Source organism: Myotis lucifugus, unplaced genomic scaffold (genome assembly GCF_000147115.1).
Source record: "Myotis lucifugus unplaced genomic scaffold, Myoluc2.0 scaffold_91, whole genome shotgun sequence".
Classification (NCBI taxonomy): Eukaryota; Metazoa; Chordata; class Mammalia; order Chiroptera; family Vespertilionidae; genus Myotis; species Myotis lucifugus.
In genome coordinates, this window is record NW_005871139.1 from 3,846,486 (window position 1) to 3,864,411 (window position 17,926).

The following is a 17,926-nucleotide window of genomic DNA, read 5'->3' on the forward strand; positions in this document are numbered from 1 at the left end:
CTTAGATTCACTTACCATAATCTTAAAATGTTAACTGGCAGTATCTGTATTTTTAACTAAAAGTATCTTAGCTCTTCAAAGTCTTTGTTGGTTTGGTGATATACATGCTTTAATCCGCTCAGTATTTTTTCTTGTGACTACTACACATGTTTATCTTTTCTTAAAACATAAAGTCCTAAAACGTAGGCACTCTCTTCCCAGCATGTATAGAAAGGAAAAATTTGGTATCCAATGGCTTCTAGAATCAGACCTGAAAAAAATCCTTAATTGGCTTATGGATTCAGGGAATTGGGGATAGAGTCACTAAAGGGTTTGAGATAGCAGAAGAGGGTTGAAGCACTTTTAATCACAGAAGAGTAAACAATAGTATAAACTGTTAACAGCTCACCCAGTGGCTGTTGTCCTCCTTTAGCCCTCTGCTCACCCTCTCCCACCCCCCACTCCCTGCATACCATTGAGTAAAGAGCAGGGTTATCAGCAGCTGTCCCTGTCACTACCAGGTGGTAGGAAGGAGATCTAGCTAGGGGTCACAGCAATCCTGGCCATCCACCCATGGTTATCTGTTTCTACACAACTTCATGTGAAATATTCCAGCTCTGAAGGAAGAACAGCGCAGAAACCTCAACTTGGCTGCTCCATTCAGATGGCCAGAGCCTCAAGAGTCATGGGCAACAAAGGAGGTGATAGTCCAGAATCAGTATAATTCAAGATGCAGCCAAATCCGGGATTGAGGTGGGCCAGGCAAGTCTAGAGGCCCCAGTTCAGATTTGTGCCCCAACCCAGGTAATGAAACTCATGCATATGCGCGCGCGGGGACACACACACACACACACACACACACACACACACACACAGCAAATATTATTGAAAGAACCTGGAGGCTATTAAATACAAAATGGCAGAGTTTTTTAAAAAAGTGAAAATATTTGCTTCTTTGATTCTCCTCAGTGCCTGCAGATCCCTAGTCACAGGAGTGCAGGTTTGGGGAGGCCCAAGAAGAGTAGGTGGCCGGTGGCCCTACAAGTCCATGTGCTTAAGTCCCCTTACCAACCATTTCACTCTTCAGCCCAGCAGCTGCCTCCCATGTGACCATTCACCCAATTGGCACCATTGCTGGAGCTGCTGCCACAGAAGCTTTTTGTGTTGGTGGTCACATCTTCTTCCTCTGAGCTGCTCTCCACATCACTACGATCATCTTTAGACACCTAGGTGGGATGGGGCCAAAGGCAGGAAAGGTGAGGACAGAACTTTTCTGGAAACTTAAGACAAAGCCCACAGAGCCCATGTTTGGGCACTGTTCCCAATTTGGCTTACTTTCTGGTGGCACTTGACTCAAAATATTATCTGGACCATGGCTACTGTTGTGAATATCCTTTGCCTGCTTCCTGGGTTTCTCTCTCATCATTTCTGTTTTTATTCTCTATGGAATAAGTAGCTAGTTTGGTCGAGGGGTGTATCTTTCAGGACCAGCCTAAGAGAGCTGAAATCATTCCCCGAGTTCTGATTTAGGTTTGAGGGACACTCCAGACACCCTTTCTCTCCTTCCATCTCAAAAAATAGAAAAAGGCCAACATAAATAATGCATATGACTGTCATCATTGTGTCTATCTTCCGGTGGTAATGGTGATTGCAGTTATTCATATTGGTTATCCTGAGTTTTGTTCTGTCTCCAAAACTGTTCCATACTGGGCCTTTTTCAGTAGTTCTATTCTTTCTGGACGTAATTAGCAATATCCTATGACACCATTTCTCCAATCTTCTCCCTTTTCCTGGAAGCAAGATCACTTCCCTTGTGCAACTTTGGCATTCCCAAGATCCACATGGTGAAAAATGGATTGGCAGTCAAGGGAGAAAGAGTCCCAGTCCCAATCATGCTACTATTTGTGAATCTTGACTGCTTAACCTCAGGTTTTTTGTTTTATATTTTCAAATGAAGAGTTTGGATTAGGGCAGTGTTTTCAAATCTAATTTATCCTGAATATCAAACAAAATATTTCAAATTCTCTACCATGGACCATAAAAGTAAAAGAGAGAAACCCAATGAAACCTATGACAGACTTCTGACCTCCAGAGCTAAAGGATAATAAATATGTGCTGTTTTTAAGTAAATAAATAAAGGTGAAAAGGAAACAAAACTACTTGTTGTTTCCAAGAAGTGGGGCACTTGCTTTGGTTAGCCCTAAGATTCTATGGTTTATAATAGCTGTTGACTTCTGAACCCAGATAACTGATTCCTGATCTTTAGAAAATTTCTCCCAGAGAGCACAGTGCGTCTAGATCTGAAGTAAAGGGAGGCTCAAAAAGGGAAAGGGGGAGGAAAAAAAACGGAAAGAGAAAAAAAAAGAAAAGAAAAGAGTAGACTTCATTCTTGCCTCCATTTAGGAAAATCTGGCAGATTGAGCTCCAGTCAACAATGGCCCTACCAAGGTCAGGAGAGTGGGCATGCTTTCAGAAAACATGGGAACAGGAAGGAAAGCAGGAAGGAAGAGAAACACATTCAGAAAGACATGCTTCACTGAATACTAGAAGCACGGATACACTTACATGCAAGAGACGAAATTGTCCAGCTCCCGCCAGGCATAGAAAAAAGGAAGGAGGTGAGAAAAGAGTGGAGAATACAGAATCTGGGTGTAATCCTTCCTGGGTAAGTCACCTGGTCAGGAAAGAAAAGCGGGAGAAAAGAGATGTCTGTAGCTACAGTAAGATGCGTAGGCACACTGAGCAAGGTCTGTAACCAATTGCAGCCGTAAGGAACAGACATAAGAGGTCCTACATGCCCAGGTAACATTCCATCCCTTTGTCCTAGAGTCACTGTGTCCTCTAGCAGAGCCCCTCCCCCTTGGGATTCTGTATTATTGAAAGCTGAATCCCCAGCCCTTAGGCTGATTAAAGCCCGACTGCTTTAGAACTTGGATTCGCTTATGAATTTTATCATTAAATGACACTTCTCTCTGTGCTTTTGGGCTCTGGGCATAAGATGGGTATTTGAAATCCTAAGTACCCTTCTCACTTAAGACCCTTGCCTCATACAACAGTGGGGTGAGGCCAGTACTTGGTCTCTTACATAAACCATATCTTGAACATCACAGTGTGGTCATCTTGAGGTGGCTTGTGAACCAACACCATTCCCTAGGCCAGCGGTTCTCAACCTGTGGGTCGCGACCCCTTTGGGGGTCAAACAACCCTTTCACAGGGGTCGCCTAAGACCATTGGAAAACACATATATAATTACATATTGTTTTTGTGATTAATCACTATACTTTAATTATGTTCAATTTGTAACAATGAAATTGGGGGTCACCACAACATGAGGAACTGTATTATAGGGTCGTGACATTAGGAAGGTTGAGAACCTCTGCCCTAGCCAATCTCTGCTTTTACAGTTTTTATCTTGGAGCTCTGCATATGATTTCCTTGAAAAAAGGCTTCCCAGCTAAAAAACAAAAACAAAAATATGAAATCTACTTCCTGTTCATTATTTAACAACAGTCATTTCTAAAGGATAGGGAGAAGGAAGAGCCTTCCTCTTACATCTAAGTCATGTCCTAAAAGGCTAAACACTCATACTTATAGAAAAGGTGAAAACTATGGATCCCTAGGCTTTTTGCTGGGTCCTCTTGTGTATATGGGGCTCACCAGGCTAGATTGAAAGAGAAGGTCTATTGAGTAATATCCATCTTTCTACTCAGCCCCAAGGAAAGAAGCCATCTTTCATCCTCACCTTTCCTCGGATCAAGGCTTTGAAAGCAATTCGTGCAATTAGGTAGGACCAGATGACATGCAGAACCTGTAGGATCAGGAGAAGGCCATTGAAGAGCCACCAGGAGGGATAGGGCCCAATCATCTCCCAGCTCTCAAAGAGGGTTGTGTTCAGAATCCTAGAAGAGGGAGACCAGCAGTCAGATTGTAGAGTCTAAGCCAGGCAGATAGGGATGAAGCTGAGTTCCCTGAGAAGCAGAACCTGTGTTTTCTCCCTGTACCTTCTCTCAGTTGAAGTTCCATGGATATTCATCCACAGTGAGAAAAGAATAAAGGAAGGCAGTCTATGAAGTTTTCTATCATTAGGGATAAGGGGAGATATATACTCAAACCTCAGTTCTCGAATGTTTCCCATCTTGAACAAGTCGGTTCTCGACCAAGTTGTTCATGGAAAAAATGTCTTGGTTATCAAACAAAACTTTGGTTCTCAACCCAACAACCCTTTCATGCTGTATGATCAATCACGAGTCTCTCAGGTGACAAACAGGAGAGAGTGCGTGAGTATGAGTCAGTTTACCACTAAACCTCACATTGTTAACATTTCAGGAAATTGTGCTATAAATATATATATATAATTTTTTTTTTTTGCTTTAGTTGCTGCTTATTATTATTAAATATTATAGTAAGTCACATGGGTCCTAAGAAGGTTAGTGATAGCGAAGTGAAAAGGAAAGTTGTGAGAACAACGATAGAGCTTAAAAAAGAAATAATTGCAAAGTATGAGAGAGGTGTTTGCATATCTAATTTGGCTACTGAATATGGCATGATGAAATCAATAACTAGTACAATTTTAAAACATAAAGAGGCCACCAAGAGAGCTGATGTTGCTAAAGATGTGAAAGTGCTCATGAAACAAAGATCACAGGCAATGGAAGAAACAGAAAAATTGTTGTTGATTTTGACAAATGAAAAGCAGCCAGTAATGTAGCATTTCGGAGACAATGATATGTGAAAAAGCGAAAATGCTGCATACTGACCTCCTAAAAGATACCCCTGGAATGAGTGTTGAAAGTGATTTGTTTGAGGCTAGTAGGGGATAGTTTGATAAATTTAAGAAAATAAGTAGCATTCATAGTGTAGTCAGGCATAGAGAGGCTGCTAGCTCTAACACAGTAGATGCTGATAATTTTGTGACAGAATTTCAAGAATATGTAGAGGCCAAGGGATTTATTTGTTGACCTTCAGAGGGAACAGCAATATACAGCAGCTGAAGAGCTCTCTTCTGAGAAGAAGGGGAGGGATATTCCTACTTCACTAATCAACAAGAATTCAATTGTGATGAGACAAGCCTCTTCTGGGAGAAAAGGCAAAGAGGACTTACATCACACAGGAGAAGTCACTGCCAGGACACAAGCCGATGAAGGACAGGATGACGTTTTTGTTGTGTGGGAATGCAAGTGGGGATTTTAAATTGAAGCCTTTACTGGTCTCCATTCTGAAAACCATGAGTTTTCAAGAAAAATAAGTTGCATGTGATGTGCAGGGCTAATAGCAAAGCTTAAGTAACCAGGCAATTTTTTTATTGAGTGGATTCATGAAATTTTGCTCCAAGTGTGAAGAAATACCTCTGGGAAAAACTACTGCCACTCAGAGCACTTCTTGTAGTGGACAGTGTTCCCTCCCTCCAGGCTTGGAGACCGAGTTGGTGGAGGAGTACAGCTTCATCACTGTTAGGTTCTTGCCACCTAACACAACTCCTCTTATCCAGCCCATGCACCAGCAGGTCATTTCTAATTTTTAAGAACTACACAAAGGCACTGTTTCAGAGATGTTTTGAGGTGACATCTAAAACTAATTTAACTCTTGAGGAGTTCTGGAAGGAATAGTTTAACATTCTCACTTGCTTGAGGCTCAGAGACAAAGCATAGGGGGAAGTGTCTTCCAGGACCATGCAATTGGCCTGGAAGAAACTGTGGCCTGAGTCTGTTGCTGAAAGAGACTTTGAGGGCTTAGAGGATGAGCCTATGTCTGCTGTGGAGGATACTGTGTCTCTGGGCAAGTCCATGGCTTGGGGGTGGATGATGATGATGGTGAGGACCACAACACTGAGCTGACCTTCAGAGGGAACAGCAACAGACAGCAGCTGAAGAGCTCTCTTCAGAGAAGAAGGGGAGGGATATTCCTACTTCACTAATCAAGAAAATGCTTGGGAAATGAGGAGAAATGCAAAATTTTATTGAGAAATATCACCCTAAGAAGTAGCAAATCATGCAATAAACTTGTTCAATGACAATGCAGTGTTTCACTTCAGACAAGTGTTAAAATGCAGATAAAAACAAACATCATTGAATAGGTTTTTAGTGAGACAGAGGCCCAGGGAGCCTGAACCAAGTTCTAGTGGAGCAAAGAGACAAAAGAGAGAAAGAACCCCAGGAGAACAGATACCTGACGTTTTTTATGGAAGGGAACTCCCCTTCCCAACAATAACATCCCTCCATTCCCTCCTCTCCATATTCAGTCATTAATAGCTCTCAACATTAAAGGTAAGTTCTAGTATGTATGCAAATTTTTATTTTTTATCGCACATTTCATTTCCTCTGTTAAATTTTCATTTACATTTCATGTCCTTTTTGTTTGTAAAGTGTTTACAGATTAAACAGTACATTAGACATGTACTGCATATAAGAAAGGTTAAAAGAGGGAATCATTTGGGGTCTGGAACAAGTTCATTCAATTTACTAATTAAAAAATGGGAAAAAATGACTTGGTTTTCGAATAAACCACTTCTTGAACAGCCTTCCGGAATGAATTAAGTTCAAGAACCAAAGTTCCACTGTATAAACCATAGGAACTGATGGAGTAAGTTATATAATTAATTACTTCAAATATGCAAAAAAAAAAAAACTGGGACAGCAATTTTAATCGTAATCCTAGGACTCAGATCCCCAGGCACATATAGAATAGTTGGTAGCTGATTCCCTCAGACTAAGCGTGATCTCCAATCGACAGTCACTGACTTTGTACCATAAAGTAGTGAGTGTAGAAGTGAGAGGTGCGCGCCTGTGTGTGTGTGTGTGTGTGTGTGTGTGTGTGTGTTAGTCAGGGTGGGAGAAAGGATATGAGCAGGAAAACAAGCAAGAAGAGCCTGAGAATTTTGTGATCAGCACAAAAGAAAGCAAATGAATTACTTAGGCATAAAATGAGGACTGTTCCTCAGAGATGAGTCAGGAATGCCACAGCCAAGTGAGTTGGATGCTCTGAGTCTAGATTATGCCTCACTAGAAATACTATGCAAGGGAAATGAGGTCCTGTGAGAATCCACAAAGGTTAGGTTAGGTCAAGGAAAAAGCAGGGCATCAGGTTCTTGGTGGTTTACTCCCTAAACAGACAAAAGGTATCATTAGCTACATTCCTACGACAGCTCCACAGCTCTAACACTTACCAGAATGGATAGATTCCTAGACGAGTGACCATAAAAACAGCACTGAAGATCACAAAAAGGGTGTCACAGAGGCGCTGATACTTGGCATAATTGGCCAGCTTGGCTGCCTGGAGGAAGAAAGAATTAAATTGAGGAGAAAGCCCGTTCTCAGGAAGAAAAGGAGAGAAATAGAGGAATAATGAGGGAAAAGAAATTGGGGTCTTACCTCCAGTAAGAAGTCTGAGGCATCATGTAGACACATGACCAGAGTTCCTACCCGAACCATGTTGTTGATATATGAGAAGGTGATGAGCCCAATGGTGGCCAAGTGATGCACAAACATGATCAGGAAGTCCTAGGAAGGAATGGAAATAGAAGAAGCAGGAATAGGCAAGGCCATAGAAATGCTAGCCAACTCAATGCCCTGCATTGTTCTCTGATGATCTTATCCCAGCCTTAGAAGTTCCATTTTGTTTAAACTCTCCATTAAAAAGCTGCCTAGCATTTGACCCAAACTCTCTATATCAGTGACCCATAATCTATGTTAATAAAGCTTAAAGCAGATTAAAAGCTCTAATTTAGTCCTGGCCGGTGTTGCTCAATGGTTGGAGCGTCAGCCTGCACATCAAAGGGTGTCGGCTCAATTCCTGGTCAAGGACACATACCTAGGTTGCAGGTTTGGGGGGGCATGTGCGGGAGGCAACCAGTTGGTCTATCACATCGATGTCTCTCTCTTACTCCCTCTCTTCCACTCTCTCTAAAAAAATCAAAGGGAAAAATATCCCCTGGTGAGGATTAACAAAAAATACAAAAAGCTCTAATTTCTTCTTGGATTCCAATGCCAAGGGTAGACCTGAAGAAATCTCTAAATACCTGAGTTATCAGACATAGCTAATAAATACTTCTTAGCCCAGTGAGGAACAGAAGATGGGAGAAGGCAGGAGAAACAAGGATGAAAAGTTATGTTTTCCACATAGACAGATACAGTGATATATTCTAGTTCTTGAGTTGGGGATGGGTTCAAAAATATACATTCTAGTATGTCTTTAAACCTTTATATTTGTGTCATGTATTAAAATAAAATTTTAATAAGGGGACCTGTCTCTCCTGACCATAGGAAAGTGAAAAGCACCTGATTTGTGTATCAAGCTTGTAGGTTATGTAACAACTAACAACCCAGATTAGTTTCAGTCCATTCCCATAAATGCTAATTTTGGTTTTCTCACCAAAAATAACCATAGGTTAGTAACAGATTAGGGCTAGAGCTGCTGGAACTACATTATGTCAGGTGGACAACAATAAGAGGTGAAGATTCTGTCTAGTAAAAAAAAACCTAAGTTATTTCCAAATTTGTCACTATGTGGACAAGTCAACTCACTTTTCTGAATCTTTGTTTCCTAAATAATAGCAAGAAAACGGTAAACAAAATAATGTAGAACCCCCTCCAGTTGAAATTCTTTAAGTGGGGTCACCAAGAAGGAAAAGCAGAAAGAGAACCAGGGCCCCTAATGCCAAGCAAAAGCCAAATTTAGCCTTTCTGGATTCAGGCCTGTCCTGGATCATGCCTTTCTATCCCTAAATTCTGACTAGTTTCCTGAGCTTTACACATGTAAGAGCCTTGGAGAAAAATAAAGAAAAGGGTATGCTTAGCTGGTTAACTGTTCTCATCTTGGCTACCCTGAAGGCCTCAAATATACTTCTTCATTAGTCAAGTCTCATTTCTGAGAACATTACAAAGAGCTAATAGTCCCATCAAACCTACTCTCCCCTTTTTCTGTGGTCCCAGTTAGGACAGAGAATCCATCACAATGGCAGTAATGGTAGCTTCTAGGAAGGAGGATGCAGTAAGTTACTGGGAATCAAGGGAACCAGTGTCCTTACCTTTCTTTTAATGTCTGTAAACTGAGAAAACATTAGAGACCAATAAAAGGCCAATTCCATGATATAATAGTAATAAAGCCCACTTGTGAGAGGCTGAAAGAGAGAAAGAAGTAGTTAGAATACCAACCAGTCAAAGATTCATTCTATCTCTGCAACTATCTCTGCCTTGGAGGACCAATATCCATAAAAAACATAAGAAATGACTTAAGTCTTTTCTCCCCATCGTCTTCCAAGATCTTCAATTGCTAACAACAGGCTTTGGGTTGGTATGGAGACTTAAACCTGGTGCATGGATTCGTTCACTGGTGGGGTCCCTTGCCCTGGCCTGAGGGGATCCAGCCGAAACCAACTCTCTGACATTCCCTGAGGGGTCCTAGATTTCGAGAGGGTGCAGGCCAGGCTGAGGGACCCCACTGGTGCACGATCGGGGCCAGGGAGAGACCGTGGGAGGGCTCCAGGGCGTGTCCGGCCTGTCTTGCCCAGTCCCAATTGGCTGGACCCCAGCAGCAATCTAACCTACCAGTTGGAGCGTCTGCACCCTGGTGGTCAGTGTGTGTCATAGCAACTGGTCGACCGGTCGGACACTTAGCATATTCGGTTTTTATTATATAGGATATATATGTTCAGCTCTCATCTTTTAGAGATCAGATAAAGTTAATACATACTACAGCACAATAAAATCAGTGTATCTAAAATTCTTGGCAATTAATGCTTTTCAAGGGATTAAATACACTTAGGCCTTTTTTTCTTCCACTCCTGACCTTTTTCTAGTATAGATTAAGGGGACTCCAAGTAACCCTTGATTCAAAAAGGACACTCGAACCAGAAAGCACTTCATTAAGTGCCAGAAAGCTGCTTTTGTTTCCAACCCAATTAGGGGAATATAATGAATACTAGAGGCCCGGTGCACAAAAATTTGTGCACTTGGGGGGGTCCCTCAGCCTGGCCTGTGCCCTCTCGCAGTCTGGGACCCCTCAAGGGATGTCCACCTGCTGGCTTAGGCCCGCTCCCCAGGGGATCGCGCCTAAGCTGGCAGTCAGACATCCCTCTGGCAGCCCGGGAGCCCTTGGGGGATGTCCACTTGCCAGCAGGGAGCAGGCCTAAGCTGCAGTCAGACATCCTTAGCGCTGCTGAGGAGGCGGGAGAGGCTCCCACCACCACCGCTGTACTGGCAGCCATCAGCCTGGCTTGTGGCTGAGCAGAACTCCCCCTGTGGGAGCACACTGACCACCAGGGGACAGCTCCTGCATTGAGCGTCTGCCCCCTGGTGGTCAGTGTGTGTCATAGTGACCAGTCATTCCCAGTCGTTCTGCTGTTAGGGTCAATTTGCATATTATCCTTTTATTATATAGTATAGAGGCCTGGTGCCTGGGTGGGGGCTGGCTGGTTTGCCCTGAAGGGTGTCCCTGATCAGGGTGGGGGTCCCACTGGGGTGCCTGGCCAGCCTGGGTGAGGGGCTAAGGGCTGTTTTCAGGCTGGCCACGCCCCCCGGCGACCCAAGCTCCCAGCCTCTCCTTTTTTTCTTTCTTTTTTTTTTTTTCTTTCTGGGATTTATTTATCTTCTGTAATTGAAACTTTGTAGCCTTGAGCGGAGCCCAGGCTGGCTAGGGCAGGCAGGAAGCTTGGCTTCCTCCACCGCCAGGGGCAACCCAAGCCTCCTGCTCGCTCCAGCTCAGTGGCCGCCACCATCTTAGTTGGGTTAATTTGCATACTCACTCCTGATTGGCTTGTGAGTGTGGCTTGAGCATAGCGAAGGGATGGTTAATTTGCATGTTTCTCTTTTATTATATAGGATAATGGGGAACTGGAACAAAAAGATCACTGGATTTCACAGCTATGGGGGCCCTAGAAATAGATACCCTGTACATATGACTCAGAGACTCAGCCCCTAATCCCTTAAGAATACCAAGGATATGTGCTATCTATCCTGTGTTTGCACTGTCCCCCACTCCATTTTATACACATACATAAGTGCTCAGATCCTACCTGAAATGGATAGCTATGCCAGCACTGTCGGGTGTCCCAAAACCAAGGTGACTAAGAAAAAACAGATAATTTAGGTCAATCTTCAGAATTCTCCCATGGCTCACCTATATAATCCTGTTCTCTCTATGCTATAGGGTGAAAAGTAATCCCTCTTGACAGAATTTAGAAACCCTTGAAGGGTAAATAAATATCTAGATTTCTCTTCTAGGACTTAAAGTGTTATTACAAATAGAAAAATCATGCTTTGAGGTAAATAAGGGCAGGGAGAGCTCTAAGATAGTTTTTGAAAGCATCATCACCTGGGATAGAGGAGATAGGAAGACAGGAAGACAATAATTCCATTTGTTAACCAAGAGAAAGATCTCCATATCAAAGATTCAAAAGTCAAAAGTAATAACTTCTAATGGAGTTTTAATTATGTCCCGTAAGCAATTTGCCCATTTCATCTAAGTTGTTGAATTTGTTACTATTCAATAGTTCATAATGTTGTCTTATTATCCTTTCAGTGTCTACAGTGATAATCCCTTTTTCTCCTTGATATTGATAATTTATTTTTTCTAGGGTTTTATCAAATTTAATCAAATGTTTCAAAGAACCATTTGAACTTTTGGCTTTATTAGTTTCTTCCATTGTTTGTCTAATGCCTATTTCATTAATTTTTACTTATTTAACTTTGTTCTTTTTCCAGATCTTATTAGATCACTGATTTTAAAGCTTTCTTTTTTTCTAACATAAACATTTAAAGTTGTAAATTGCTCTCTAAGCATACTTTAGCTGCATCACATAAATTTGGCATGTTGTAATTTCAGCATCGTTCAATTAAAAATATTTTAAAATTTTCCTTCTGATTTCTTGTTTGATCTACAGATTATGTAGCAGAATTGTTTAATTTCCAAACATTTTCTGGATATTTCATTATTATTATTGATTTCTAATTTAATTTTATTATGACCAGAGAACATATTATATAAGAATTCAGCCGAAACCGGTTTGGCTCAGTGGATAGAGCGTCGGCCTGCGGTCTGAAGGGTCGCAGGTTCGATTCCGGTCAAGGGCATGTACCTGGGTTGCGGGCACATCCCCAGCGGGGGATGTGCAGGAGGCAGCTGGTCGATGTTTCTCTCTCATCGATGTTTCTGACTCTCTATCTCTCTCCCTTCCTCTCTGTAAAAAATCAATAAAATATATTTAAAAAAAAAAAAAGAATTCAGTATTTTAAGATTTACTGAGATTCATTCATTGATTCATCATTCATTCTCCATGCCCCCTTTCCAGTCACAATACAGACCAGGCAAAGGGCCCAGGCTGGAGTGTATGTGGGGTGGGTTTACTCTGCCTCCTCTTTTTGTACAGTCAGTGTAAGAACACAGCCTGTGGTAAGCACCAGGAGGCAGAGATTTATTATCTGGCCTATCACATGGTCTATCTTAGTTGACATTCCATGTGCACTTAAAAATTATATATGTTCTTCAGCTGTTGGTGTAGTGTTCTTCTCTAAGTGTCAATTAGGTCAAATTGTTTGTGTTGCACAAAATTATATCCTTAGTGATATTTTTTGTTTAGTGATTTAGTCAATTACTGATAAGAGAGTATTAAAATCTTTTAAGTACACACAATCTGATTGTGTATTTGTCTATTTCTGCCTCTTTTTGCTTCATATATTTTGAAACCTTAATTGTATCATTTAGAAAAACAGGGCGGTGCTGTGAAATATAAACTATGTAATCAGAAATCTAAAAGTCTGAAATTCTTCGACTCTGGCAACTAACTCAAAAGCAGGACTTATACCTATTTTATCCACTTTAACGAGTTACTGACTGCATTTCTCTAACTGTCTCCTCCTTGGAAAAATAAGGTTTTTGTCAAGTGCTTTGTAAACAATTGTGCATTATGCTGATTTAATCAATACCAATTATTCTCTAGAGATGTGGGCATGATTAGAACCCAAAAGAAGATCAGAGAAAGTCCACACTCACCGACCAAAGAAATCTAATTCCGTAGCAGAATATACATAAATAAAAAGTGAATCTCCACCTGGGTGAGCAAAGAGTAGAGGTTAGATGAATATTCACTCAAAAGAAAGTCTTAGGGGCTAAAGAAGTCAAGATAGCAGATTTGGAGATAAGATAGTTACTGGTAAAAAAGAAGATAAATCCCAGAATAGGGACAAATACTATTACCTCAAAAGCCAAAAGAGACATCTTTCGGCTGTTTAAAATAGATTTCCACAAGTGTTTACTGGCTTTAATCAACTTTTCTTCCATATCATACTCCTTGATAATGCCTAATATTTTCTTTGCACAAGGATAAATACAGTGCTGTGTGTCCAGAGGGGAATTAGTAAAAACCCAGTGAAATAAGTATAGTATGCCCAGAAAAGGGATGCTACCCATCAAAAAGTCCATTTAGAGCAAGCTGGTTCTATTGCTATCAAGGTGTACAAGGGTGTGCATGTCTACCTACCTAAGTACAGTTATAGGAATTCACTCCCAATCTATGTTTTTGGGAAAGGGAACTACATTTAACTTAGTGGCAAGCACGTCCAAGAAAGGGTGACTAGTCTCCCCATGCTCTTCTTTCCTGCCTATAATAAATACAGTTAGCCCTGCACATTCATCGACTGCTGTCCTAATAATATAAGTAATTTCCAAAAAGAAAACCTCAGTCCAGTCACACCCTACCCTTCACTCCCCACCTCCCTCTGCACACCTACATGCTTTCACAGAATTTAGTGAGTGTTGGGGGCTTGTCCTGATTCCTCCGATGGCGAAACCAGCATTGGATTTTTCGGACATCCCAGTCCAGTTGCTTTGACAGGCCCTCCAGCCTTTTCTCATCAGGATACTGTAGATATATAACCAGAGTCAGAACATCCCTTTTTCTTCAAACATCTCATTAAATCCCTTCACTAGTTGAGTGGCAAAGGGGTGATAACTACAGTGGCTTAAGTGATGTTTATCTTTCCAGGTTTCATCTCAAAAGTCATTTTCAGCCTGGCTGACGTAGCTCAGTAGTTGAATTTTGACCTATGAACCAGGAGGTCATGGTTCAATTCCCAATTAGGGCACATGTCCGGTTTGCGGGCTTGATCCCCAGTGTGGGGCGTCAAGCCAATCAGTGATTCTCTCTCATTACTGATGTTTCTCTCTCTTTCTCTCTTCCTTGCTCTCTGAAAACAATTTAAAGAAAAAAGTCATTTTCACACATCACAAAAGTACTATTTCACACATCAAGGACCTTTATCACTCACCTATACACGTCCTTGTTTGGTCTTCTCCCTCCAGCCCAAACTGAGTAAAAAAAATATTAAAAATCCAAACTGCAAAGGCTATTGGTCCCTATCTTAATTATGTAACTAGATACTGACAAAAGCTGGAGCAGGGAAAAACAAAACTAAAATATGATTTGTCTGGGGGCAAGGGGTGGTGGAGGCTGCTAGGCCTAAAACTCAAATTATGTAAACTTTAGATCCTGGCCCAAAGGTATATCCCTGAGGGGATAAAGTTCTCCTCACAGCTATAGAGATTACCCAAATGAGAAAGATCATCCCATCCTATCCTTACACTTGGGAGATACTTGTTCTCTATCTTCCCTTGCCCTATGGGGCAATCCCTCATAGGAATCTTCTCTGTTTCTTTGCCCACTTACCTTGGTAATAGATATGAACACCTTTTCAAGGATGGCATTGGGTTGGGGCTGATAAGGACCACTGTCCTGGATGCCAACATGGAGTGCACAGGGTTTGGCAATAAACCTGTAATGGAGAAAGCCCAAAAGCCAATTCTAAATATGGTTTGCTAATCAGGAAAGAAAGATCCTGATTAGGGGGCTGATGGGGAGGAAAAAGTCCTGGGAGCCAGGACTTTTTTATTTTATCCTGAATTTTGCCACTGGCCTAGTTGAGAAGTGACCTGTTTAAGAAATATTGGGCCATAAGCTCTCTTTCCATTTTTCCCTGCCTTCCCTTATCACATCTAGAGCTTTAAAGTCAGAAAGACCTAGGTCAAATCACTAGTCTACCACTTACTGCCTGTATGAACTTGGACAGTTTATTAAATCTCTGTAAGGCTCAGTTTTTCATCTATAAGATGAAGATAATATCAACCAACATCTTTGCTACTCAATATAAAGTCCACAGACCAACAGCATTATTGGCTTTTCCTGGAAGCTTTTTAGAACTTCAGAATCTTGAACCCCATCCCAGACCTGCAAAATCAGAATCTTCATTAACAAGATCCCCAAATGATTCATGTGACCATTAAAATGTTAGAAGAATCTTGTAAGTATCCAATGAGATAATGTATGTGAAGACCCTGGAACCAGGGAGGTGCTTAATAAATGGTAGTTTTCCTTATTTCAAAAGATTAAGAAGATCTTAATTGGAGGGAAAAGTAAAACTGAGGATGAGCTCTTCCTAACTACAAATATCCTGGGCCATGGTCACCTTCCTGCCTAATAAAAAGATTATGGAAATACTTAGAAGAAAGAAATAAGGAAACTAGGAAGGGTGAGAAAGAAATTACCTATTAGTATTCAATCCCTGCCCTAGATTATACCACTAATAAGTCATATAAATTTGACCAAGTCACTTAAATCTTGAGTCTTGGTTTTATTATCTAAAAGAAGGTGTTATATGAGGTGATTTCTAAGATTTTTGTTCTTATCTAAGATTACATAGTGTTATCATTAATTGTAATTCATTCCTAATTTTTAGATCTTTGAGAAACTAGTCCTTGTTTCTTCAAGAAAGATCTCCTGCTTCTGCAAAACCATAGATTTTTGTGAGTATTAATTAGCTCTAGAAAAATCTCCATGTAGTCATTTTGAGAATAAATCAAAACCAGTTTTAGCTCCCTTAGCATTTTAGGGAGCCCGATAAAAATATGACTGGAGGCCTAAGATGGAGTGTTCTTGACCTATTTTCTTGGTCTGCATTTGAATTCAGAATTTATCTCTAAAGGAGGGACTGAGAATAAGAAACTTTGTTTATCTTCTATAAAAAGTTTTACCCTTATCACCAAAGTTCCTGAGCCATGGGGAAACATTTATTCAGAGCACAAAGTTAGCCACATCTGTAACCCATTCTCTCCTCTCTTTTACACACGTGGCACAAAAGTTTCATTCAAAAGCCAATACTAGTAGATACTTTAACTTATATTTCCTGGTATACTATTCTGTGTACAAATATTTAAAAACCCCACTCCTGTTTAAACTCATTGTGAACAAAGAATACAAAGAGAATACCGTTTGCTTGTTTTTTTATTTACCAAGATTCTGTGCTCAGTAGTTTCTGTGAGAGGTTCAGTGAATCCCACTCTTGCCCTATGAGCTCAGTTTGACCCAGCATTGATCAGCATCCAGAAAAGTAATTAAGGCAATCACTCTTTGCTTTTGAGTTGGTATGAAGAGGTAGATGCAAAAACAAAAAACAGCCTTTATAATTCCTATTCTTACCCCTTGATGTAGGTCTCTTCCTCAATCCAGAAGCAGTCAGGTGAATAAAGGCTTTGGAGTTAGGCAGATTTTAATAGCTAAAAGACTTTGTGAAAGATCATTTTAAAGATGAAATGACATGATACATGCCTAGCACAGTACCTGACACTTAGTAAACATTCAATAAAAGGAGGCTATTATTATTTTACTAGAAACTAATAGTTCAATCTGGGTACCGTGACAGTAGAAGGCAAGAAGAGCCAATATCTTCTTTCATACAACAGGGATAGGTTTGTATCCTGCTCACCTGAGGGAAGCCAAGATAATTTTTATTATTATCTGGACATTGGAGGGAACTTGACATCCTATAGTTGTCATTAGCTCACATCCTGCCCTCAATAGTTCACAGAGTTCAATGAGAGACATAGAGTTACTGGCATCCAGTTAGTTACAGCTGTACAAACCCTAAGAAAATTTATTTATTTGACAAATATTTATTGGGCACCTATTTTGTGCTATAGCACAAAGCCCAAAACCAAATATAAGGACACCCTTCAGGGCAAACCAGCCTGCCCCCACCCGTGCACCAGGCCTCTATCCTATATAGTAAAAGGGTAATATGCAAACTGACCCTAACAGCAGAAAGACTGGGAATGACTGGTCACTATGACACACACTGACCACCAGGGGGCAGATGCTCAATGCAGGAGCTGCCCTCTGGTGGTCAGTGCGCTCTCACAGGGGGGAGCTCTGCTCAGCCACAAGCCAGGCTGATGGCTGCCAGTACAGCAGTGGTGGTGGGAGCCTCTCCCACCTCCTCAGCAGCACTAAGGATGTCTGACTGCAGCTTAGGTCTGCTCCCTGCTGGCAAGTGGACATCCCCTGAGGGCTGCCGGGCTGCCAGAGGGATGTCTGATTGCCATCTTAGGCCCGATCCCCCAGGGAGCAGGCCTAAGCCAGCAAGTGGTCACCCCCGAGGGGTCCCAGACTGCGAAAGGGCACAGGCCAGGCTGAGGGACCCCCTACCCCTGAGTGCACAAATTTTTGTGCACTGGGCCTCTAGTTACCTAATAATAGACAAACATGTAAATTGACCATCCCTCCACTACACCCACCAGCCAATCAGGAGAGTATGCAAATTAACCCAACAAAGATGGTGGTTAATTTGCATACATAGGCTTGAAGGGGTGGAGCGAAGACTGAAGGCTCTGGCCGGAGCAGCAAGAACTGAAGGCTCTGGCAGGAGCAGCGAGGACTGAAGGCCTGGGTCCTGGGTGCCGGAGGAAAACCGGTGCTGGCAGCCAGGGGAAGGGAAGGCCTATTGCACGAATCTTTTCGTGCAACGGGCCTCTAGTTTAGTATATAATTTATAAAATGGACATATAGGTTAGTCAGATTCCAGACAAAGTGCCTGGCATTCATCCTTTCTTCTAGATTGGCACCTCTCTAAGTGTGCTCTGGAGACTTTCAGGGACCCTTTCAGAAGGTCTGCAAGGTTAAAATTAT

General features: G+C 41.6%; 1 protein-coding gene and 1 non-coding gene across 4 annotated transcripts; both read right to left on the bottom strand.

Moving 5' to 3' along the window:
- Positions 1–326: 326 nt before the first annotated feature.
- CERS5 (ceramide synthase 5) lies at positions 327–16,387 on the bottom strand. 3 transcript variants are annotated; one of them, XM_014458232.2, is made up of 10 exons: positions 16,255–16,387; positions 14,636–14,741; positions 13,701–13,831; positions 12,964–13,021; positions 10,988–11,038; positions 9,002–9,094; positions 7,347–7,475; positions 7,142–7,248; positions 3,722–3,878; positions 327–1,205 (listed from the first exon to the last, which is right to left on the bottom strand). In XM_014458232.2, the coding sequence occupies exons 1-10, from the start codon at positions 16,332–16,334 to the stop codon at positions 1,056–1,058; spliced, it is 1,062 nt and encodes a 353-aa protein (XP_014313718.1). In that variant the 5' UTR covers positions 16,335–16,387; the 3' UTR covers positions 327–1,055. The 3 variants fall into 3 exon arrangements, with proteins under 3 accessions (XP_014313718.1, XP_023612118.1, XP_023612119.1); XM_023756350.1 differs by having other exon boundaries at positions 13,697–13,831; positions 16,255–16,373; XM_023756351.1 differs by lacking the exon at positions 16,255–16,387 and adding an exon at positions 14,238–14,277 and having other exon boundaries at positions 13,697–13,831.
- LOC111826637 lies at positions 12,246–12,380 on the bottom strand. Its single transcript, XR_002829991.1, has one exon. It is a non-coding gene; the product is annotated as a small nucleolar RNA SNORA51 (small nucleolar RNA).
- Positions 16,388–17,926: the final 1,539 nt, after the last annotated feature.

Coding starts and splice junctions, on each gene's coding strand:
- CERS5 (XM_014458232.2), bottom strand. CDS start 16,334: ATGCTGGGTCAAACTGAGCTCATAGGGCAAGAGTGGGATTCACTGAAC. Junction 11,039..12,963: donor GAATTAGATTTCTTTGGTCG/GTGAGTGTGGAC, acceptor GTTTTTTCTTAG/TCACCTTGGTTTTGGGACAC. Junction 7,249..7,346: donor CCTCAGACTTCTTACTGGAG/GTAAGACCCCAA, acceptor TTCTTCCTCCAG/GCAGCCAAGCTGGCCAATTA.